At 36.8% G+C, this 23,796-nt stretch overlaps 2 protein-coding genes across 2 annotated transcripts in view; one reads left to right on the forward strand and one right to left on the reverse strand.

Annotated features, from left to right (window-relative positions):
- snx25 (sorting nexin 25) overlaps positions 1–14,374 on the forward strand; it is a 52,634-nt gene extending 38,260 nt beyond the window's left edge. The window contains exons 11-19 of the mRNA XM_036568640.1: positions 1,475–1,606; positions 4,621–4,761; positions 5,040–5,153; positions 6,648–6,809; positions 7,057–7,174; positions 8,420–8,486; positions 10,231–10,412; positions 13,013–13,113; positions 13,968–14,374. Coding sequence (XP_036424533.1) covers positions 1,475–1,606; positions 4,621–4,761; positions 5,040–5,153; positions 6,648–6,809; positions 7,057–7,174; positions 8,420–8,486; positions 10,231–10,412; positions 13,013–13,113; positions 13,968–14,033 — 1,083 coding nt within the window. The 3' untranslated portion in view covers positions 14,034–14,374. The remainder of the gene's footprint in view (positions 1–1,474; positions 1,607–4,620; positions 4,762–5,039; positions 5,154–6,647; positions 6,810–7,056; positions 7,175–8,419; positions 8,487–10,230; positions 10,413–13,012; positions 13,114–13,967) is intronic.
- Positions 14,375–15,959: 1,585 nt separating this feature from the next.
- On the reverse strand, positions 15,960–23,756 carry LOC118806417 (LRP2 binding protein). The gene is made up of 9 exons (XM_036567836.1): positions 23,724–23,756; positions 23,453–23,642; positions 22,571–22,677; positions 22,030–22,143; positions 20,659–20,792; positions 19,882–19,987; positions 17,789–18,012; positions 16,913–17,078; positions 15,960–16,659 (listed from the first exon to the last, which is right to left on the reverse strand). The coding sequence occupies exons 2-9, from the start codon at positions 23,583–23,585 to the stop codon at positions 16,594–16,596; spliced, it is 1,050 nt and encodes a 349-aa protein (XP_036423729.1). The 5' UTR covers positions 23,586–23,642; positions 23,724–23,756; the 3' UTR covers positions 15,960–16,593.
- Between the last annotated feature and the right edge of the window lie 40 nt (positions 23,757–23,796).

A 23,796-nucleotide genomic window follows, 5' to 3' on the forward strand; every position in this document is an offset into this window, starting at 1 on the left:
GGCAGCTCGCCCTGTTACATACATTAGCTAACAAACTATGTACAACTGATTAATTAGCTTCAAAAAAATGTTGAGCTTTAAAAAAAAAACAGCTGATTTTTAAAATGATTTTACATCATCCTGGAAACCTATTCACAGTAGCTCATCTAGTGAACTGGCACATTAAATTGTTAAACTGTAGTTAAATTATGCTGCAACCTACAGAGCTATAATGAACATCTGCATATTTTTTGTTATATTACTTAACTATTTCTTATTACTTACTGTAGCTGGAATTATGGGCAGACTCAAACAAAGTGGCATTTATTTTTTGGTGCTGGTAATCAAGCTCTTTGTGTACCTCAGTTTGTCAGAACGTTGCTAACATTTCATTGTTACAGCTCTTCACATTTACAGGCCACACTGAAGCCGATTGATAGTTGATTAATTCACGTGATTAATCAAAAAATTGAACTGTTCTTTTTTTGCAGTCCAGTAGAGTAGAAGCCATTGTTATAAAAATCACTGGTTATTTACTCTGCTAACCTTGTTACTGTGTTCAATTTTGGTTACATTTCTTCTCAATAAAAAGGACAGTCTAAAAAAGTATTATATACGAAAGTATACAAAACATGTATTCATTTTTTTGTACATTTATAAATGCTTTCCTCAGGCCCTCAATAGCAAAAGGACTGACTTCACTGTGGCATGATTTATTAATTGCTTTCTCATGGTCACGACTTACCTGTCAGACCCAAGGTCACTATTAGTGCTCTCCTTCAAGGAGCCACTCATGGTAAACCTGCTCACTGCTGGCTGGAAGTTACAGACACTCCTAAAAAAGGCAGAGACACACTTCTATTAGTAAAGTACTGAAGCCAAACATTACTGAGAATATGTGTAAATGCAAATGTGCTTTGTTCTGCAGATAATGATTTACTTCAGAACAGAATTTGTTTTTATTTATAAGCCAGCTAGGACTGTCAAAAGTAATCAGCTACAAAAAATGAATCGATTATAATTTATCGTCTCAGTGAAACAGCTGTGATTTGTTAGTGGTTTGCGTGTTGATGATGCTTTTTAAATTCTCCTGCTGGTCTCTCTTACCGAAAGAAACAGAGCCTGATAGACACACCAATTTACATGCATTTTCACCCACATTGTTTATACATTTTTATACATTTTAAGGCTTCCCAGTTTATTGTTTCCATTAAAGTATTGGAATCTCTGAAAGGCTGTGCATGGTTTGTTATTGATCAGTTAATTTACTTTTAGTTGTTTTATTGTTTAAAAACAATACTTTTTACTTCATTATTCACCAATATAAATGGTAGATTACTCTGTTAGTAATATAATTACATAATAGGTAGTGGCAGCACTAAAGCCAACAAAGAAAAGCAACATTTAAATGTCTTTTATAAGCCAATTTTTCACAGTTACAAGTGCATTATATGGTATCTAGCAGGATATGTATTTGATCTTTGCTTGCATGCAGATTGTGACAATGCTGAAGGAGGAAATCAGGGTGATGGAGAAGGAACACAGCGACCTGCAGCTGCATATCTCACGCACAGACTGGTGGTGTGAGAACCTGGGCACCTGGAGGGCTGTCATCAACACTGCCGAGGTCAGTCTGCCACCAGCTGAGTGTTTCCCTAACAACAGCCTATCATGGCCTCACAGCATTGTGGCGTCAGTAACAGCTTTCATATCCCATGGCTGCAGTCACAGCACTGCACTCTCTAAGCTCAGTCATAGTCTTTTACCATATACAGAGGAGTATTTTAAATTGAACAAAATAGTGCAAAATAGTGTCATATTTGTTTCCTCAGTAACTGTGCTGTAATTCAAGCGCAGTTTCTTCATGATTTTGCATTAAAGGAATGCTTTGGCAAAAAAATCAAATATACACACATGCCCCCTTCTCTTTAAATGTTTTCCCCACTTGAAACGAGAGAAACAGTGATAAAATACAAACCCAGGTTTGTAGTTGTGGGTTGTTTAATTCCTAAGTAAATCTACAGTGTAAATTTATATAAAACATGCATACCTTTTCCATACTTGTTCTGTTGTTTCGTTTACAGATCATTTTATGTTCACCGTTTGTTCATGTCATGTCATGTGTAGTATACAGTCTGCATTTCTGCACTGGCTTTGGTTAGCGAGTCACAGACAGTTGGATTTGGAGATTTGAAAGTCGAGGTGTACAGGTACATGTGCAGCGTCGGAAAACAGATGTGCAGATTGGCTTTGGTTAAGTTGCTACAGCCAATCAGTGTTTCTGATTCAGAGAAAGTTGCAGTGGGAGTGTTTTTGAGTAACTTTGAAAGACAGAAAAGAGAAAAGCAAGAAACGCAACCCGAGAATAAAAACAGAAAAATGTGCCTAAGAGAATTTTTTCTAAAAACAAGGCTGTAGAACTGTTCTAGTATGGAACTTTTCAGATCCCGAATCATGTTGTTCAAAAGACGTGAGTGAATTTGGCATCATGATACGGATGATACAGATTGTGTAAGAAAAAAATACAAAAACTGACTTCTGTCTTCTGTACGGTGCTCTCTTGTTAACTGTGGACAGAAACTGCCAAAAGAAATTTCACATATAAGTGTTCCGTAAAAACACAAAGGGACGCTGCCGAGAACAAAGGGCATAACTTGAAGACAAAAAGAAGTAAAAACCCCAAATACTTGTATTTTACGTCAAAGGGTTTTGTGGAGGTTTTTGTGTTAATTTTTTTTTTCGATATCATGGTTTAACATTTCTTTTATATAACTGCAAAAAGAAATTAAGCTTGTTTTTTGTACTACTTATGTAACTCATCATGGTTCTGTCCAAAAAACAAAATGAAAGTGCAAAATGCAAAAGTATGAAAATGCAAAGGTGGAAGTGTGTCAGAGTAGGTCTTGAAGGGTTACAAACGACAAATGAAGGTGTAACGTTTTCATTAGCATCCATGTAAAGAAAAGTAGCTTTTTTTAAGTGCTTGTTTTCAGGCGTCACACATTTTAGAATGACTCATTAAGTTTTCATATTTATCATGTCATATTTAGACAGGATAACACTGAAATCAATAAATCATTAATGTTCATGTCCTCATGTGCGTCTCACTTTTTATGTTTTGTGTGCTATAAATAATCTTCATTCTTTATTCCCTAAAGTGTCCTTGTAATTATACTAGACTTTGAACTTTGAAAGTAGCACGCAATACTGAATGCATGAGTAACTGAAATGCCTATCAGTTGTTATTGAATTTTTGTTTGCTTCCACTTTTTGGCTGGAGTTCTGAATACCGGCCTTTCTCTGTGTTGCCAATATTTTCTCTGACTTAATTTGCGGTCAGACATTTCGTTATTGGTTGTCTGCTGAATAAAACATCAACAGCGCAACAGCAGTGTCTGATTATACCCTCTTGTGTGTCTTTCTCTGGTGCATAGTCATGTCAGCTAGTGTGACCTTTCACAAATGAATTGTAATTGATGTTGAGTCATCTCTGAAGCATTTACTACCTGTCTAAAGATATGCTTTCAGTTACTGCTGATAGCTTTGAAGTGACCTTAAAGCAGACCAGTTAAATTTGTCTTCATGTTTGTCATATTAACTTACAAGGAAGCCTGTTTAAGACATCTTGATCAGGGCCTTAATGATGTATCGGCTCGCCCATAGTGTTGACCCTTGAAAACTACAAGCCAAAAACATGGCTTCTTGCAATGCCAGAAAAGAAGCACTTTTAGTTCTCTGAAGAATATTTCAAAGGATGTATCATATGGAGAACCTTCTTTATAAATGTGAGTGTGAAGAACTTTGTTAAAGAACCTCCTCATAATGTAAAGGTTTTAGGAACGAACCTCAAATTGATACAGAGCTAGGTTAGGGTGATGTAATCAGATATTAGAGATGATTGACAAGTAACCTGATGACTTTGTCGATGTACAAAGTTGATGATGGATGTGCTCGGAAACAGTTTGTTAGCTTGCTAAAATACATGTACATAATGACCTGATGGTTCAGAGGAGATGCAAAATGTAAAAAATACAATACTTTCACAATTCCTATCATTATAAAACACCATCATGGTTAAAATAACAACAATGTGTAAGGTGTATCTGAACCCAACCTTGAACATGAGGATAACTTATAACACACACACACAAAAAACTTACTCTGGGAAGAAGCTGACGAGAAGTAAGATTTAAACAACGGAAACCAAAACCTCAATGAATTCTTGAATACTACAGTATTTATATTTATTTTATTATAAATATTATAATTATTTTTTATTTATTTTTTATTTATATAGGGTTTATTGTATTATATTTATTATATTTTATTTTAGAATATATTTTGTTGAGTTCTGATGTTTTTCAGTTTAAGAATGGGACAGCTGAGAAAAGAAGATTGCATTTTACCATTCACAACTGACAATCATATCACTAAAGCAGTAAAGCATTTTTAACTCTGTTAACTATTGGAGTATAAAATTAAAATCTAAATAGAAATAGAAAAAATGGAATTCCTAACATTATCAGTTATTGGAAGTTTTAATCCTGTAAAATCAGTATCGGTCACTTTTATTTGTTTATTTTTTTATGTTCATTGGCCCATATCTAAATGTATGTACATCTCTGTTTTTGCATGTGTCAGGCCTGTGAAGAGAACGGTGAACAGATGCCATGTTACTCCGTAGCAGTGAGTCTCTTAGAAGGAGACGACTCTAAGAACAGCTGCTGGACGGTCACCAGAAAGCTGAGCGAGTTCCAGGCGCTGCACAGAAAACTGACAGAGGTACTGGTCTCTTCACCTGGTCACGTTTATGACGTAACATTCCCCTACTTTTCGTCAGAGAGTATTTAATATGTGCTGCAATGCTGACATCTGAAATACCTCTGAGATTCAGCAGTCACTCTTTAGCTGTGCCCCAATTGTGTTGCTATGGCAATGAGATGAGTCATCACACTGTTGCATGTTATGAGATGTGATACAAATTATGCATGACAGGACTGTAACACTACAGGCCATCAATCCCTCTCTATCTCTCTCTCTCTCTCTTTCGCCTTTTTTAGTGTTTTCCCTCTCTGAAGAAGGTCCAACTTCCCTCTCTCAGTAAACTGCCATTCAAATCCATTGACCAAAAATTCCTTGAGAAATCCAAAAACCAACTAAATACATTTTTACAGGTGAGTCTCAGAACTGCCAGCTTGACTTGCATTACACACTTCATTTTCTACAATTCTGCACCCACTGTGGCTTTTTGATGAGTGCTGAGTCCACGGAACATTTTCATTTTTTAAATTAGAGCCAGAGCATTTTCATCTCCCCGGGTAGCTTGTTTGTGTATGCTGGTTGAAGGGCTGTTGAAAGTTAGTCTGATTGAAAATGTGTTCTCTTAACTCACCAGAAGAGATTAGACAGGGGGTGGAGGCACACAGCTGGGGAGAGACAGATGAGGATGCAAGCTTGAAATACAGCGGTAGCAGATTCAAGACACGTTTCACTTGCAGTTAATTTAACTATGCTTTGATGAAGAGCAGCTAGCTTAGCCACAGTCAGAACACTGGCATTGCAGATATTAAAAGTTGCTGTTGGGCTCTGCACTTCTGAAAGTGTGTCTCATGGCAGGAAGTTGTGGATAATTGCTGTTTATCACCTCTATTATCACTTTTGTAAATAGTAAAGTAAGGAATCTCTATATTTAAAGTTTTTTTTAGGTATTTGAAGATTTATGATGTGCTAAGTATTGCAGTATGCTAGTTTTATACTCATTTCTCTTGCCTGAGATGTTACAAGTAGACTAAAGAACACTTAAAGAGCTTCTTCCTACAGTCCTGCATATTTTGCGGATGCTAAGCAGCTTAAAATTTTAAGTGAATGTGATGTTAAGAGTGTTGCTCTCCCATGGGCAGGGGGGGTAATGTTATCTACTGTGCTGTCCGGTCTCTCCTGTCAAGGTCCTGCCACTCACTGACAAACATAATTTCCATTCAAACAATTTGCAAATTTTAAGTAAAGAAAATGCAAATTAAACAGTGTTTTCATCAACTACTGTTTTGCACAAGTTCCTAAAGAGGGGATGACATGCTTGTGCCATACAATACGATGAGCGTGGCTCATACAAGTAGGTAGTGGTTTGCGTAGTGCAGGGCTTGCAAAAACTTTTTTTGCTATATTTAGACTTTTGAATTTCTTGCCTTTCCATTCACGTTCTTTTGATGCGCTTGTTCACAATTCTCATAACAGCAGTAGAGCACTCGAGCTTTGGTCTCACTCATGTTGAGGACTAAGAAAACTATTGATTTTGGTATCCTATTAGTGCACTAATTCCCAGAAATACTAATTAAATAATAACAGGTTGATACTTTGGATTCTATGTGTGAAAACGTTTTTTTTTGTTTTTTTTTTTGTTTTTTTTACCCAAAATATTGTGATGAGGTAAAATATTCTTAAGAACTAATGTCACATTAGACTGGGACATCTCTAATGTCCACACGAGTTACAGTCTGTAACACAGTGTCTGTGTCTGTGCTATCTGTCTTACTGTCTGTCTTAGGCAGATAGTTATAGACTCCATTAAATGTAAATGTTTTAATCCTGATGATAGCTTTTTAATGGCTTTTTACAGTTGTCTTCAGTGTCTTGAATTGCTTGTTTATGCCTGTTTGTGTCTCTTACAGAAAATGCTGATGGATGAGCTTATGTGCCAAAGTGAGGCATTATATGCTTTCCTCAGCCCTTCACCAGAGCACCTTAAGGTCATAGATATCCAGAAAAAATCCTCCTTCTCCTTTGCCTCTTTTCTGGGGAGACTGCCTCGTGACTTCTTCTCCCATCAGGAGGTTTGTACAGACATACACACACACACACACACACACACACACACACGACACATTCTGAAGAGTTTTTGTAGGAACTGAAAAAATACGTATAGTTCTAATAGCTACTGGCCTACTTTCTAAGACAGTTGAAGCCACAGAGACAAGTCCTGATATCAGAGGTGTGTCTGCACACCCATCAGCTTTTATGATATACAATCTCTCTCTCTCACTCTTCCTCGCTGTCTCTGTTTCTTTGTTTCTTTCTCAGGATGAGGCTGAAGATGACAGTGATCTCTCGGACTATGGTGATGAGCCAGATGGAAAGAAAGATGACCTCGCTGAGCCCTTCTTCATGCTCATAGGAGAGGTCTTTGAACTCAGGGGCAGTAAGTGATGTTTTATGTATTTGCTTAATGCAGCGACCTACTGTTTGAGCTCCTGGTGTATGTAAGTGTGTGTGTGTGTGTGTGTGTGTGTGTGTGTGTGTGTGTGGATGCATTTGCTGTTGTTTGTTTCATTGCATTGCCCTGGGGTGATCATCATGGGTGAAAATCTTTGACCTGACAAGGATTTACTATTCAGTGCATCATAAAATCTCAAATTGCACTCAGATGTGATTTAATTTCATGTGATTATTTTGGTATGTTTCAGCGTTACTTATAGATATACACATAATAAAGAATGTGCCTGGAGGGACTGTTTACCTGGTGGAATATAGATGTACCTTTTTACTAGATTAGATTAGATTTTTACTAATATGCTGAACTGATATCGCCCTGCAATGGACTGGTGACCTGTCCAGGGTGTTTCCTGCCCTCTGCCCGTTGACCGCTGGGATAGGCTCCAGCTCCCCCGTGTTTTAGCTGTTTTAAAGCTGTATTTAAAAGAGGGGGCTGCAGTCAAAACTGACAGTTTTTTTTATTAAATTGTTTTAAAGTAAAAATAAGAATGAACATGTTTTTTCTGTACCATTATTAAAATGAAATGTCTTTTTTTATTGTTATAGAATATTTTATAGAATATCCAAAACTTTGATTGTTATACTGTGAAAATAGTTGAAATAAAGATGATAATGCTGACCGTTTGGTGTGCGTGATGACCTTCTGTCTCAGCTCCCTCTGCTCATCCTTCAGTAATAGGTCATCTTTCATTGATCTGTGCTGGCTAATTTGGTTTGCACTCACTGAAGTTGTATTGGCATCATACAGGCTGACGTCTGAGTAGACACACAGTCTAGAGTAAATGAGTAAATATAACATACTTTCACTTGGTAGACTTTTTCTCTGTGAAGTTCAGTCTGTGCTCATTTTAACAATGTGTACTGTTTTTTAGGGAAGTAACAGAGTCTCTGGAGAGCAGCTGTCATTACTGTGTTACTGCTCCCCTGAGTCTCTCTCGCACACAGTGGCAGAAAGAAACAACAGAAACTAAAGAGAAAGTTAGCTAATGCCAGCTCCATCATGGTGCTGCGCTGTAATCTCCGGCCTACTTGCAAGAACTCTTATATATCTATATACACGCTCTGCATGTGTCCCTGTTTGCACAGTGATTAAAAACATAGTTTTATGTGGATTCTGATAGTCTGAAGTATGGTATGGAAAATAACAATGCTTTTTTTCTTCTCTCTGCAGTGTTCAAATGGGTACGGAAGACACTAATTGCACTAGTTCAAGTCACTTTTGGACGGACCATAAATAAGTAAGCACAAATGCCTGTCCTCCATCCAATATCTGCCAGCCTCTGACAGCTGATCAAAGACAGTCAAGTGAAAGAAAAGGTTTTAATTGCCTGCCGCAGGTTGCTCTGACATTTTAAGAGCCATGCCAAGCAGAGCAGCAAAGTATTGCTAGCACTGACAGTATAAATGTTGTGGTCATTCATAATAAGTCGGATGCACTCTGCTGTGGGTTAAGCTGGGCAGAGTGTCTCTGCTGAGTGCATATGCAGAGAATCTACAGCTGATCTAAAAGCTTTGGGTTGTAACAAGGCCCAGAATTCAGCGGGGTGTTTATACTGTTATACTGTTATACTCTCGGTTGTCAGTCTTGTGATAGCAGGTCAGTATTCCGTCATGTCACGGTTCCATTCAGCACAGTGGGCTCTAACACTTCTGGAGAGAAATGTCTCCAGTCTTCATGGAACTGTTTGTTTTGCTCTGACCAGAACTGCTCTGAATCATTCCCCACTACCACTGTGACATGCTTTAAATGTAACCTCTTACCATATCAAACCTTAATAACAGGGATGCTCGATTAGAATTGACTAAGATCAGAATTTTGCTCCAAACATGCAATCAGCAGTCGTCCAATTTATTGTTTTTGTTTTAGTCTGTGTCAGTTGAATGCACTAGCACTGTTTTGTTGTTTTATTTATATATTGTTGGCTCTTGCCTCATTATAGTGCAGAATGGCACATGTAAAGTATTAAAAAAATTGCAAAAATTTAAAAAGAAATGGCAAAAAAATCAAATGGCTGTAAAGAAATCAGAATTGACCAAAAGAAATGATCGGTACTTAAAAATGCGCAAGTTAAATATTTTATAGTCGTTAAATGTTTTACTTTACTATACTTTAAAAAACAATACAGTTTTCTAATTAAATTAGATTTTTTTGGTTTGTTTTCTTCAGTTATCTGTCGTGAGGTTTGGGACATTATAAATTTTATTATAACTTCATTATTGATGTCATACAGCTTTCTCAGTCATTTCAGAATTATCTACAGCTCTGTTCATTATTCTGGGCACATCTCACATGTGTAAAACATTTATCTCTAAAATAGTAACTTTTACTAAAAAACATTCTTAACTTTTAATGTGTGATTTTGGAGCATTTCCATTGGCCCATCATGAAATTGACACGTAATATAAAGGACAGCTGCTGTGTTCAAATGACGCAGATAAATAAAAATCAACAAAAAGGAAAATAAATGTTGGAAAGCGACTAGATGTTCGCTTTCATAGTTTCGTGCCGGTTATTTGAAACCTGTTAGGCCTGTGCACTTTCACATTATTAAAATCTTGTTATACATTTATCTTCAACTAAATGGGATTTACCTTATTGAAATACTGATTCCGAATGTTTGAACTATTATTTCAAACCTTTGAATGGTAGTAGGTAAGAAAACAAGTTGAAAACATTCTGCATGTGGATGGGGTGGGCACTGGTTTAAATGATGTATCATGGCATAAAATCCAATGATAATCTTACAGTTTTCAGTTTTAATAATTCTGAGAACCCTGTGTGATTGCAGTCTTTTGAAAGAATTACCATGGAAATAATGCTACATGCTACAAAATGTGCTACAGTTTTATAAAGCACACACCAGAGTGCATGCTTACAAATTTTCATGCTTCCCATTCCTAATTATGCACAATGTTTTCAAAAAAAGTTCTGCTACACTTCATGCCAGTTCTCTGACTGTTTCTTCTCCCCTGTTGCTGTAGGCAAATCAGAGACACTGTTAACTGGATCTTCAGTGAGCAGATGATGGTTTACTACATTAATATATTCCGGGACACATTCTGGCCCAATGGGAAGCTGGCGCCCCATAACAAAGCTCGCTCAGACAGTGAGCGTCAGGAGACCAAGGAGAGAGCCCAGCAGAAGCTGCTGGACAACATTCCAGGTGAGAGAGCGCACCTGCATGTGAAGCATTTTTAACATAATCTCTGTTATCTGTTATGTCTGGATTGCACTGGTGATACCACAGACAGCAATTTGGAGGCGATTCCCTCTACAGAAGAACAGGAGATCCATTAACTGAAAAGTCAGATATTATAGAAAATGGATTTTCCTCACTTTTCCTCATAGTTTGATGTAAACATTGCTAAAGTTTCACAGCATACTGTTCACTCTCCAGTCAATCCAGTCCATATATTGAAAAAACAGTCAGTTTTAAAGTCACTGTTTTTGTGATGTCATGAACATCAGTGACTTATATTCGCCCATTCAGTCTACAGCAGTTTAGCTCCGGCCATTCTTGCTTAAGCTATAAGGAGTATTTTATTCCATATTGCTTTCTGAACAAGGCACAATACAGAGCAGCAAATCAGAACAGGGGTAATTTACATGTATCAGCCTTAAAGGCATGGTAACAAAAAGCATCCTGTTTAATTCTAAGGAATGACGACATGTTGAAAATGGTCCGATAATAATGAATTATGATTGTTTTTAATTTTTGATGCCTAAATACTGAATATCAAATACAGAAATTTCTGAAAGTGTTATATGCAAATTCTTGTATGCATTTACTGATAGAATTCAGCATCTGCCTATTGACTTTTGTTGTAAATGTAAATAGATTTTTGTTCTTTTCTAAATACAAAGCTTCTCAAAACTTCTCGGTGGTAATCAGCTGTTTGCTACAGATGCAGCAGGTAAAGATTAGGCTGAGAAATTATGGAATATTCCTTTAATTTGGAATATTTTTGCCTTTCCAGCACTAAAATGAAATAAACAACTTCTGTGTTGTTGTGTTTTTCCCCCCAATCTGTTTCATAACTAATGACACAGAATTGTCAGGCTGTTGACGTGAAGTGCTGTTACCTGCGTGGTGAGGCAGTGGTTTTAATTAAAGGCGATCTGGGGTCCACTATAAACACGTTTCCACTCAGAGGCTCTCCGCTGAGCAGAGACGTGCAGTAATTACCCACTGCTCTGCATTAGATTCTCCCAGCTGCACACCATAACAGTTTCCACTTCGCAGCTTTCAGCGAGCCTCAGCTTGCTCTCTGCGCTGCTGCGTGAACAGAGGAAATTGGAGGCACCCAGAGGAGAGGACTATACAAAACAGTCTACTTAATGGACTGTTGGCATGATGTGATGCTAAAGTGAGTTTCTAATGGCCATGATGTGCTAATCTTCCAGGCTGTGGTCTAATGCAGCTCATAAGATCCATATGTATATGAGAAGTGACTAGAAACTATGAATTAATTAAACTGATCTGCTCCAATGTAATTGATTGTGTGTGTTATCATTGCTAATAATATGGTGTTGTTTTAGGGATGCAACAAATGGTTTATGGTAATACTGTGGTAGTGAAATGAGTATTCCGACACTTTTGTTTTGAATATTTAATATACTTCCAGTGCATCCATCTATCTATCTATCTATCTATCTATCTATCTATCTATCTATCTCTAGATAGATAGATAGATAGATAGGAAAGAATCTCGAGGAATTGAAAATGGTTTGCCTAGAAGAAAAGGCCAAAATTGAACCATGGTGTGGCAAAGTTTTATTGTAGACGTCTCAAATGCTAATGTTATTCATTTGTGTTGTACCTATCAGCAAATATGTCTGTTAATGCTTATGAATGAACACTGTTTCTGTTTAAATGTGAAGTGGATATTCGCACTGGAAGTATATTAAACAACAAAAACAAAAGTGTCTGAATACTGGTTTCCTCTCAATGTATATTAGTGTAAATCAGCATCCCTTTTTAGTTTTTGTTCCATCCAGTGTGTATACACACACACACACACGCACACACAAGCACACAGCAATTATACAGTCTCAGGCTCTTAGCACGGAGGGTAATAGTGTTCCACTTCAGAGCTCTTAGCACCCAGTCCTCATTTTCACTGGCGCTGGATGAGTGTGAACAATAGCAAGAACTTTGTAACTCAGAGAAAGGGTCACGCTTCACAGAATATTGAATTTAAAAGTGTATTTACTTTGATGGTACCATATTATCACCACTGGTAGTGTTGAATGGAAAATGCAAGTCCTAATTACCATCTTTTCATGTGATTTATGATTATAGCTGAACAAAACAGGAGTGAAAGTGAGAGTGTTGCATGTTTCCGTAATGGAAAGACTCTTCTAGCACCTACATACCTTACACAATGTCTGTCTGTGTGTGTTCAAGCACATGATCTTAGATCTGTAGATACTGGCCTTCTGTAGATCCTATCTGTAAATTCTTTCTGCCGTTGCATTTCTGAACTGTGTAATTCCACCTTTTGTTATGTAGTCAAGCTCAGTACACAAACTTTTGATAATGTGTCTCTCATATTTAGCTATTAATTAAAAATTCTTCCTTATTATATTCATGTTTTTAATTATATCAATGTTAGTCTTGGTTTAATATTCAACTTTATATTCTTTTATTACTGTTACTGAACCTTATCACTGTTTGTTAAAGCACTATGAGCTACTACCTGTATGAAAAAATGCTCTATAAATAATTTTTTAATTTATTCTATTATTTTTTGTGTTCTTTAGTCGAATTACAGAATCTGGTGGGGCAGCAGAACGCCAGGTATGGAATCATTAAGATCTTCAACGCACTTCAGGAAGCCAGTGCCAACAAGCATCTCCTTTATGTAAGTCACTCCAGCCTAAATGTAACCTCACTGCTTTGCCTTATCTGCAGCTGCCACTCTTGCTTCTCCTTTCGTTTAGAGCTCTTTCATTTCATTGAAAATAGAGTATTCATGGGGACGTCTAAATTTAGACGCACTGTACATGTGGTTTTGGTCTGGTATTTTCCGTTACTCCATTGCATGTTTATGACCAAGAAACAAAGCAGTTGTAAGCATTTTTCCCTTCCTGTAAGAGACTTTTTTTTTGTGGTGGTGGTGTTGGAGTAAATAGACTGTCACTGCTCTTTGGCTTTGTTAGTAGTGACATCTAGTGGTAGTGCAGGGATAGTGTCATTAATGCTGCCATTAAAACACCAGCCAGGAATTAAGATTGAAAGGCATATATATATATATATATATATATATCTCATAGCCAAAATTTGCTAATTTTTTGTGAAATAATAAAAGTTGACGTAGTATATAATAGAGCTGGGTGATGTTGAAAAATGTAATATCACAGTAACTCAAAGTTTTCATGATTCATGAAATGTCATGATACATATTGATCTGATAAGTTGGAGCAGACAAAGTGGCACCACATTTAAAAGTACCGTCACAAACTACAAATCCACTCGTTTGTATTCAACATTTCACATACTGTGCTGCACTGAATCTAAACAGCCTGGTTAATTCTAAAGGACAATAAGAGGATGGAAAATTGTCATGTAAAAATGAATTATGACTGGACCTCAGGGAAAAAATACAAGAAATATGGAGGATGCGGGGCCTTTTAATGAGGCTTTCACAAACATCAGTGAAAGTCATCCCCATTCTTAAATGCTCTCTGTATTCACATCACTTCTCTCTTTCCACAGATCCTTCTGGAGATGCTCCTCAAAGAACTCTGCCCTGAGCTGAGTGTAGAAGCAAAACAGATCTGATCACACATACACTCATCTGATGAAGGAAGGGCCACGTCGGCTTCGATTATTTTCTTTTACTGTAGTGTGCTGGAAAGAATTTGTTTTATTTCTGAGTCTTTATCTGAAAATACTTGACTTAGTAGCGCTCGTATTAGGGGGCTTCACGGACATCACTATTACATTTTGTCCTCTCCGTCTGTTCTTTCTCTTGCTGGATTGTATCTACACACCAGGTCTACTGCCAACCAGCCAAGTTTTATTTGTTTTTGTTTCTTTTTTTCTTTTGTCTATGGGTTTTTGTTGGACCTGGTAAGGTCAAAAATGTGAATAGTTGTGGAGTGAGTGTTGTACTTACTTTAGAAGAAAGAAAACGTGGACCTCTTAAACCTCCCTACCTACAGTACAGTACATATTGTGATCATTTTGAAGACTTTTAATTGTTCAATATGTCATGTAAAGTTATTGTGACAATTTCATTTGTGATATTATTATAGATTTTATTTTTACCAAAAATAGACTAGAGCATTTATAAGCAATAAATTGCAAAAGAATATGAATGTCACTCGTCTTTATTATTGATTAATAAAACTGTTACTCTTCATTTTTAATTATTAGAGGGCAAGTAAAGACATTAAAATAGAGAACTGTCATTTGAACTCTGCTTTTATCGCAAAACTTTTATAACAGTGTAGACAATTAGATTCCAAGCTCTGCCAGAGAAAGCTTTTGAAATATATATATATATATATATATATATATATATATATATATATATATAAAAATATAGGCTACGTAACATCTTGGTAACCAGTTTAAAGGGGAATTCCACAGACTTTCCAAATTTTCTGCATAATTAAAAAGTCATGCAGAGTGGTTTGATGTGAAATGCCCTGTTCTACAGAAACTTCTTCACAATTTTTCACAACAGTGGTAATAGGAACCAGACATCCACACGGTTTAAAGGGGAATTCCAATGCTTTTTCAAACTTTCTACATAATTTAATGGTTGAGATATAACAAGTTTTTCAGAGTGGTTTGATGCGAAATGGTTAATTGTAGAGAAACTTACCAACTTAGATTTCATTACAATGGTGGTGATAGGAACCAGGGGTTGCGATATCTACAACATAAATATAGCCATTTTATTAGCTACTTAAAACAACCAGTAAACTTACATGTGTCTTGAGATCTATGTCATGTTGACCATGGTAAAATAGTGCTAAATCAGGAAAAGTTTTCTAAAACATTATCTCAAAACTATCGTAAAACAATATTTTAGGCGTCAGGCAGTGTATTCATAACAATTTCATGTAATGGCTTTCTGTGAGGGAGCTTTTACCAAACTGTCACTGGGGCAGTACCCCTCTTGTCACTGGGGTGGTACCCTCAAGAGTACATCTCGGTAAAACATAAGGCTATGAAAAGGAACAAATATGTACTTTTCACCTGGAACAACTTATTTAAGATGCACAACTGGACACCACTGTTGTACCTTTGAGAGTACATTTATTTTGTTTGTACCTTGATGAGCGAAAAATGTTCCTTCATAATACTTTTATTTCTAACAATGTAAAGGCTTTAAACTCTTCAGACATTGGTTCCTGTCACCACCACTGTGAACAATTGTCTTAGTTTCTATAGAATTATATAGTTCACATCAAACCACTCTGAATAACTTTGGTTTACATCCTAACAATTTAATTATGCAGAAACTTTGAAACATAAATTGGTGGAATTCCCTGTTAAAGCCTCTAAAAACTTATCATATGAGTTATCATATGAAGTGGTTACAGATCAACTGCCGGAAGCCTGAGACACTGATTTACAATGCTTTTAAGATAAAGTTTTGGCCTAAAAATTATATTTAAAATCCATTCATGGCATACAGTTGCAGGGCATTGTAAGGCAAAATAATACCCAAAGAAAATTTTGATTTACCACTATTTTACCATTACCAACATTACATATAAAACCTCAGAAGACACATGTACGCTCACTGGATAGCATATAAAATGGCTATAGTTGCTGTGATGACATGTAAAGTCCTCAACAGACTGTAGAAGTTGCATGATTTGCTTTTGCATGAAAATGAAATGAACTAAGAATAAAACAAGAACACTCTTAACCCTGAGCTCACCCCCGTCCTTACCTCCAACTTCCCCATTCAGTGCCAGATAATCTTTCCCACCACATGCATTGTGAATTTACATAAAATTCCTATCAGAGCAAGTTAAATACAGTTAAATATCGATTTATGTGGACAGTTTAAAAGCTGTTTTAAATGTTATACTGCCCTCCTCGCTGGGGCAGCTAAAATAACCCCTTAAAAACTAATTTCACTGTCCTTTTGGATAGAGACTTGAATGTGGATGGGAATTCTCCATCGTGGTGGCTTTTCTAGACAGATAATTGTACAGTGGTGGTAAAAGAACCCAGGCGTCTGAAAAGTTTAACGCCTCTAAAAACTACATCACAGAAAGTTATTACATGGAATGGTTACAAATATGCTGCCTGATACTCCAGCTCATACTCCCTTTCTAAAGGTCTTTAGAAACTGAAGCATTGCTGGACACATCTATTAAATCCTGCCATAAATGATGTCCATCTGTAGGTCTTTACACACTTTTGGGTTCATCAGGGCTGCCTGAAGAGAAAGATACAAGAGAATTGCTTTGAAAGTATGGATGCACCACAGCAAGCACTGCATTTTTTGTAATGTCAATTTACAGTAAAATTATACATCAGCACCGGGACTGCACACTACAGAACTGTCTGGGAACCTGCTCTTACATGCTGCTTGTGTTATGGTGGCCTGAATGTTATAGCAGCACTCTCCAGAGTCAATATTATATAGAGATATACAAGCAGATATTTTAGCTTTCCTGCTGCATGAATACCTTTGTGTAATAGTGCTGAGCTTTCTCTCTGTTCTGTGGAACACCTCGGCCCAGCTGTAGACAGCGTGCATAATAGAAGAGGGCGATGGTGATGCCTTTACTGATATACTCAGGGACACAGCCTGTGCACTTCGCTATGGCACTGATATCTTCACATTGGCAGATCCTGCAATGGAACAACATGCATTTATTTGATTTTATAATCAGATTTTTTAATAAGTAATACTTTGAAAAAGAATTTGTGTATCTTTATTATTTATGGATCAATGAAATTGTGTTAGTCTTAATCACAAAAATGAGAGTAAACAAACTGAATTGTCCTTTGAATGTTGCCTTTATTGCAAAACTTCTATAACACTCTATACCACGCTACAAAATTAGTTTCTAAGCTCTAAAGTAAACAGTACTGCCAAAGCAGTGAAATTTATTTCACATAACCATTTCCTGACTAATGGATTTGACATTTGGCCTCACTTTGACCAATAAAACGAGCACAACTTTAGCACTAATGACAAAATTTGCATATCTGCAAATAAGAGATGCATTCAGGTACTCGAGTACTCGGTTAACTATTCAAGGTGCCAGTATTCGAATACTGAAACCATCATTCAGGTACTCATTCCATTTTATCACAGGAAGACTGAAAGTCTTCTGTTCTGGCATTTTTTACGTCACAGCTGATCATACTTGCATACTGAAAGCTGATATACCAATGGTAACACGCATCGGAAAAAACAAGTACTTAATGAGGCCTCTATAAATCAGTTCTATGCTAATAATGAGTAGATATTAATTAATAAGTTGCTACATGTTACTAAGGATTAGTCCAGTGTTGGGTGAGGGGTGTACATAATAACAGGCAATGCTTCACAGTACCTCTTCGCTAGAACTGCTGCTTTAGTGTAGAGTTTTAGGTAGTAGTAGTAGGCTACAAGGTGGCCCTGGGCATAGACATTACCCCTCCCTGCAGCCTCCTTCAGGCAGTACAGAGCAGCCTGCAGGTCCTTAGATACACCATATCCATACAGATACATCACCCCCAGTGCCCCCTGCGACTCTAGACTGCCATTACCACACGCCTCTGAGTGCCAGAAGAAAGCCTGGGGTACAGACACACATTTATTTATTTATTTAAAGTGTTTAACATGCCTAATACCAAACCTATGTGAACAGAAAATGCCAAACAGCACTATTCAAACTGACATCACAATGCTTTATACAATGGAAGAAAATTGAAAAAATAAAAATAAAAACTGTCCAATCCCCCAGAAAAATATTGACGTTACACCTTAATTACCATCTCTGATTTCCGAGTTTTATCAGTATAAAAATACTCAAATGTTCAATCAATTAAAAAAAGTTAGTACCCGAATAAGTAAATAAACCCAGAACATGTTCTGATGGTAGATTAATAGTGGGGCAAGAATAATATAACCTAAAACTATTGAAACATGTCATTTCACACTATGTTTAAAGCAAATAGAAAATGGGTTGCAGGAGCATTAAGGTCACATATATGTTACTAAATAAAACTTTTCACCTGTATGAAAGTGAAGGTACTTAGAATTACAGTACAGACTTGATACATTGTCGCTCTTTCTGATGTCATTACTTCTGAAACTGTGCTTACAGTTGTATACAAAGGTTGAACATCCCTGGTCAAATTGCATGTTTTGTTGATTATATTAATTAACCCATCCTCTACAGAGAACAAACTTAAATATTTTAAAATGTTTTAACATATATTCTAACATGTTGGAAAGTTTAACGTATTGGAATATTAAAACGTATTAATGTATTAACGAATTAAAAATATATAATGTGCCATAGCTTTTGCACAGGCCACATTTTATATTAAGGTTAAATTCAGCAAACAAAGAATAATTGCGTATTAAAATGTGCAGAAGTGTGTTCTCTGTAAAGGGTGCGTTAACTTATTTTCACTTAGAAAATCAACAAAACATGACCAGGGGTACCCAAACTTTTGGACACAACTGTAAGTGTACTTGATACCATGAGTGCTAGTTGAAAATCTTATTCAATTAAAACTGGGAAAAGTGGACCCAAAATTGAGTTGAATAGAAGTTGAAACAACATGTCAACATAGTCAAGTATATAATACTAAAATGTCAGTTGTTGCTATTAAAAAAAGCCTTTCTGACAGCAACAATGTTTGTCATTTTTTCATATCATTTGAAGACACTGGCCTTCCTTTACATTGTGTAAAAATATTGTGAAGAATGAACCAGCAGAAAGGGTCCAAAATTACTTGAAAAAAATTGTGTTTCGATAACTTCCATTGTAATTTAGGACAATTCTCCCTTTTCTTGTAAAGTTTATTTACTATTTTGGAGAAACAAGGTGTTGTTCAGACAGCAATGACATGTTTTCTTTAACATTAATGCTGAAAATGAGTGGATCACACTCTCCAGGAATCATACCAGTGAGTCTGCATTATTTAAATCTTTAAAAACCTGTTTGTAAAATTCAAATACACTTAAACAAAGGATAAACATGGCATGCAGGCATATTGTCAGTCTCTCTCCTGCAGTAACACATTGCTCATGTAGCAACTAATAGTCCTTACACAAAGATCAATTAGCATAGTAGACAGTGTCATTTTAGCTGATATGAATTTGATTGCATGTTTAAAAATAAATAAATGCATAAATAAAATGGGAGGAAACATAAATAAATAGCGAGAAGAAATAAAAACAAATGTTGTTAAAGCACATGGCCATTGAGATAATATTTGAGCAAAGCACAAATCTTTCAAAAACACTTATTATTAATTTTAATAATTAAATTGTTATGTGTTTTCCACCCCTGGAATTCACTGACCAGTCTACTCAGTCTCTATGCTGGATACCGTCTCTAACCAAATGCTCACTGCACATTAAATGTTTGTTGGCATCCTTCTTTGTAGGACTGTCAGTGGGCTGTTAAATATCTGTGTAATGCTCTAGTACCTTTTTGAGATCTTGAGTTTCAGGGCTGGAATAGAACATGCCAAGAGAGCACTGAGCTTCGACACTGGCATAGGGGTTTCCATCATCTGCTGCCATGAGCCAGTACCTGCAGTAAAGGAGAAAAGCTGCTCGTGCTCAGAACCACGCCTTAATTCAACAATTCTCACAGTTCAGTGCGGGCTTTTCACATTTGGTAGGCATATTCCAAAAATTCATGGAAATTCATCTTCTAAACGTAAGCCTTTTATCTATTTATCAGAGTAAACAAAGAAAAAAGTTACTCAGTAGCGAATCTTTAGATAAATGCTGTCCTGCAATGGACTAGTGACCTGTCCAGGGTGTTTCCTGCCTTCTGCCTGATGAATGCTGGGATAGGCTCCCGCACCTAAGTGCTCCCACTCATAACTTTAGAAAACATTTTATGTTACATTCATTCAGTATTATGTATGAGTGTGAAAAGAAAATTCTTCTTTTTATGTTGCATAAATTGCTTTCATTTTTAGTTGTAAGAAGATTATTCTAAAAGTTTCTATAATGTTAGTTTTTGTCTGACTGCGAACGTTGTGTGAGCAACATTCTCATAACGTTGTGATGCAAACCATTATCACAACACACGTTTTCAATACATTTCAGGAACATTATTTCTGTAACGTTATGGTCTAACCTTATTGGAACCTTTCAGAAACGTTGCTGAATATGCTAGTAACATTCTCTGTTAGCTGGGGAGATGTGTGATTGATTATTAATCAGAGGAGTTGCTCTGACCCAACAGCTCACCGCTCTGCCTCTGCACTGGAGGCCTGAACTCCGTACCCCTCCAGGTAGGCCCTGCCCAGGTTGTATAAGGCTGTGTATCTCAGAGTGCCTCCATCCCTCTCCGCCACTCTTCTCATGTAGTCCACTGCTTTGCTCTGTTTAGGACATATTATGACAGGAGATGATGCAATTATTGTATTGCACTGTATTTCTATTATTTCTGTTATTATTCTATTATAGCTTTCGTCCTAAAATCTCAGTGGCTTAGGGATGTTTGAAGCCACCGTAAAATACTGTGCAAACGTCAGAGACTTTCAAATGACCATTGTTATCGGTTATTCATTTTAAGCATCAGGAAAAAAGCAGAAGACATATGTTTAACAGGAATCAGAAGCATAAATATCATATAACTTTTATTAATGTGTACACCTTTTGCCCTTATTACAATTCTTGTTCTTTTTAGGAGGCTTGCTGAACATTTTTTCAAAGAATTCTCCAGAGTTCAGTCTCAAAAGTTGGTTGCATTTTCTGCTCCTGACGATCTAAGTAATCCCAAGCACATTCAGTGATGTTGAGGCCTGGACTCTGGGGTGGTCAGTCCATTGATCCGAGAACACCAGCAGCTTCTTGACAGCTACACATCCTTTCAGATACATAGTGTTGATTTGTTTTCTTTGTTTTGAAGGATGGACAGAAACACCTGTGGATTTTTTCAGCCATGGAAATCTACTCTCTCTCAAAGATAAAAGCTTTAAGTTTGGTTCTTTTGACTTTCCCCTTCCTTATGTAAGTATATCTCCTCAGAACTATCTGAACAACTTGTACTTAATGGCTGTTTTGACTGAAAATTAAACAAATGAAGGGTGGTCTCTGACTCTTGCACAGTACTGTACATACTACCACAGACATCATTTGAATTCTGTGTTAATGTGGTAAATTATTAAAAAGATAGTTTGCTGTTCATGGAGTAATGTGTGACTGTATTTTGCTTGGTAACCAAAGCCCACTAATTTGTATGGTGTAAGAACCGTTTATTGTGTTTATTGTGGTTACTATTAATAATAATAAATTAAAATATTTAAGGAACAATGATGTATTTTATCACATTGAACTTTGTCAGCATTTTATAAAACCAATGAGTCATCTGAGGCTGGCCACTACCATAGTTAGGAGTGCTTTAGGCAATCCACTATAATCACAGTTATAATATCACAGAAATAGAAATTTCAAAAGATAAGTTACAGTGCAATGCTGTTTTTAAAGCTGGGATCACAGATATCAAATCTTTTATTATAATGAGATCATAATAAGCAGCCAGGAATGACTATATGCTACTGTAAACTTATGCATCAGAGAGCTCCTTTGGGAAGTAATAATTCAAACAGAACTTACTGGATCTGCTGTGGTTCCAAGGCCATCATAGTACATTACAGCCAGCTGGTAGAGAGCTTGAGATTCTTCATCCTTAATGCTATCAAACACGGTCCCAGCTTCTGTATAGCGACCCTGCAGCACAAGACTAATTATTGCAAATTGAGATAAATTATGATGTTCAGCATTAACTGCTAAGTGGTGTAATATCTAATCTCCAGCAGGGGTCATCAATTCAACTCCTGGAGGGCTGTAGTCCAATGCAGTGGGGTGATTTTCTGGTTAAATGCATCTGATTCAACTCACCAGGTAAAGATCAGCTTTAGTTAGTGTGTTTGAGCAGAGAAATCATCATGTTGTGCAGGACTCCAAATGCTGACCCTGTTCTACAGTATATGCGTAAGGCTGAAAATCAAGGTTGTTATCTTTCAACAAGACACTGTTCTATAAAGACATTAATACAAACGATACATGGTTGAGCTGTGAGTAATAAGGCCCAGGAGACACCATAGTAAGGTGAGGGTGGGGGTAAAGGTGGGCTGGAAGGAAAACATGCCATTACCTCCTTATAGTAGAGGTGTCCAAGAAGGAAGCTGGCCTGCGTGTCTCCTGTCCCAGCCCTGCTTTTCAGCAGCCTCTCAGCCTCCTCCACCAGTGCAGCACGGCTTTCTGCTTGAGAGTCCACTCATGTCTGGTTAGACATGTCCAATTACCACAGTGATGCAACTTTAAAGTAATTCCAATCTTGAAAGGATGTAGGAAAGTCAACTTAACATAGACTAAAATGAGCAGTGATTGTAATGATTAACTTTTTCTTCAAAATCCATGAGATTTTACGATTTCAGTTAATCAACGTGATTTCAGCCATGCCTGATTTTCTGTAACTTTACTTCTATTTGACACTGGATATTATACAATCTATAAAACAAATGTCATTTCATGTAAGCAGATCCCCAAGAAAGCTCATAGCATGATTCATAGGTAACATATAGAGGCCTAGGTTAACTAAAACCAGTTTATAACTCAATTCTAAATTATTATGTAACTACTATAAAATGTTATTATATTTTAATACCATTAAAGCTGAGTGAGAAACAACTCACATACAGACCCTTATGTTTTACAGATCATCTGCCATATTCCACCCCTAATGATGGGTTTATAAATCTCACACATGGAGATGAATCTTTTTAGAAAAGACTGTAAGTTCTGTGGTTCAGATTTCTGCTGGACAGCAATTATTCATTTTGTTGACCAAAGTATGTCAGCTATAACATAATCTAACTGAGCTGGACAACATTTTTTCTCCCTTTCTCTGCATTCAGAGTGAACCATCAGTGTCTTCTGAGTATGATATTAATGGGCACTGTAAACTCCAGTATAATAAACATTTAAACTTTAATGCATATATAAGCAGTAACTGAGTAGATCTGCTTTAGGCTACCTGATTGCTGTTCGAGACTGAACTCCTCCGCTCCATCACGATGGTAAACATCAGTAACAGCACTTAGCAGTTTGGCAGCAGCGCTCAGTCTCTGCGGAGTTTCGACCTTCCAGCCCAGCTCAGAGGAGCCCATCCGGTCTTTACGAATTCAGGGCAAACCTTGATATTTTCTGTCCGGAGATTCAAGATGCTGACAACACAAAAAAGGTCTTAAAGGTACTGCAACTTTAAAGAAGCTGAACTTTGCAACTAAACTTTAGTATCTGCTCACCTCACCTCCGCAGGCTGGACAGAACAGAGAGATGAGTTTCTGCAGCTCACTGCGTCACAAAAGCCGTCTCCCT

This window comes from Colossoma macropomum, unplaced genomic scaffold (genome assembly GCF_904425465.1).
Source record: "Colossoma macropomum unplaced genomic scaffold, Colossoma_macropomum, whole genome shotgun sequence".
NCBI lineage: Eukaryota > Metazoa > Chordata > Actinopteri > Characiformes > Serrasalmidae > Colossoma > Colossoma macropomum.

Excerpts from the sequence above, each read along its gene's own strand:
- LOC118806417 (XM_036567836.1), bottom strand. The coding sequence starts at position 23,585 with ATGGGCTCCTCTGAGCTGGGCTGGAAGGTCGAAACTCCGCAGAGACTG. Across the intron at positions 22,678-23,452 it reads CAGTCTCGAACAGCAATCAG|AAAGCCGTGCTGCACTGGTG; the intron begins GTAGCCTAAAGC and ends ACTCTCAAGCAG. Across the intron at positions 20,793-22,029 it reads TTGGAACCACAGCAGATCCA|AGCAAAGCAGTGGACTACAT; the intron begins GTAAGTTCTGTT and ends TGTCCTAAACAG.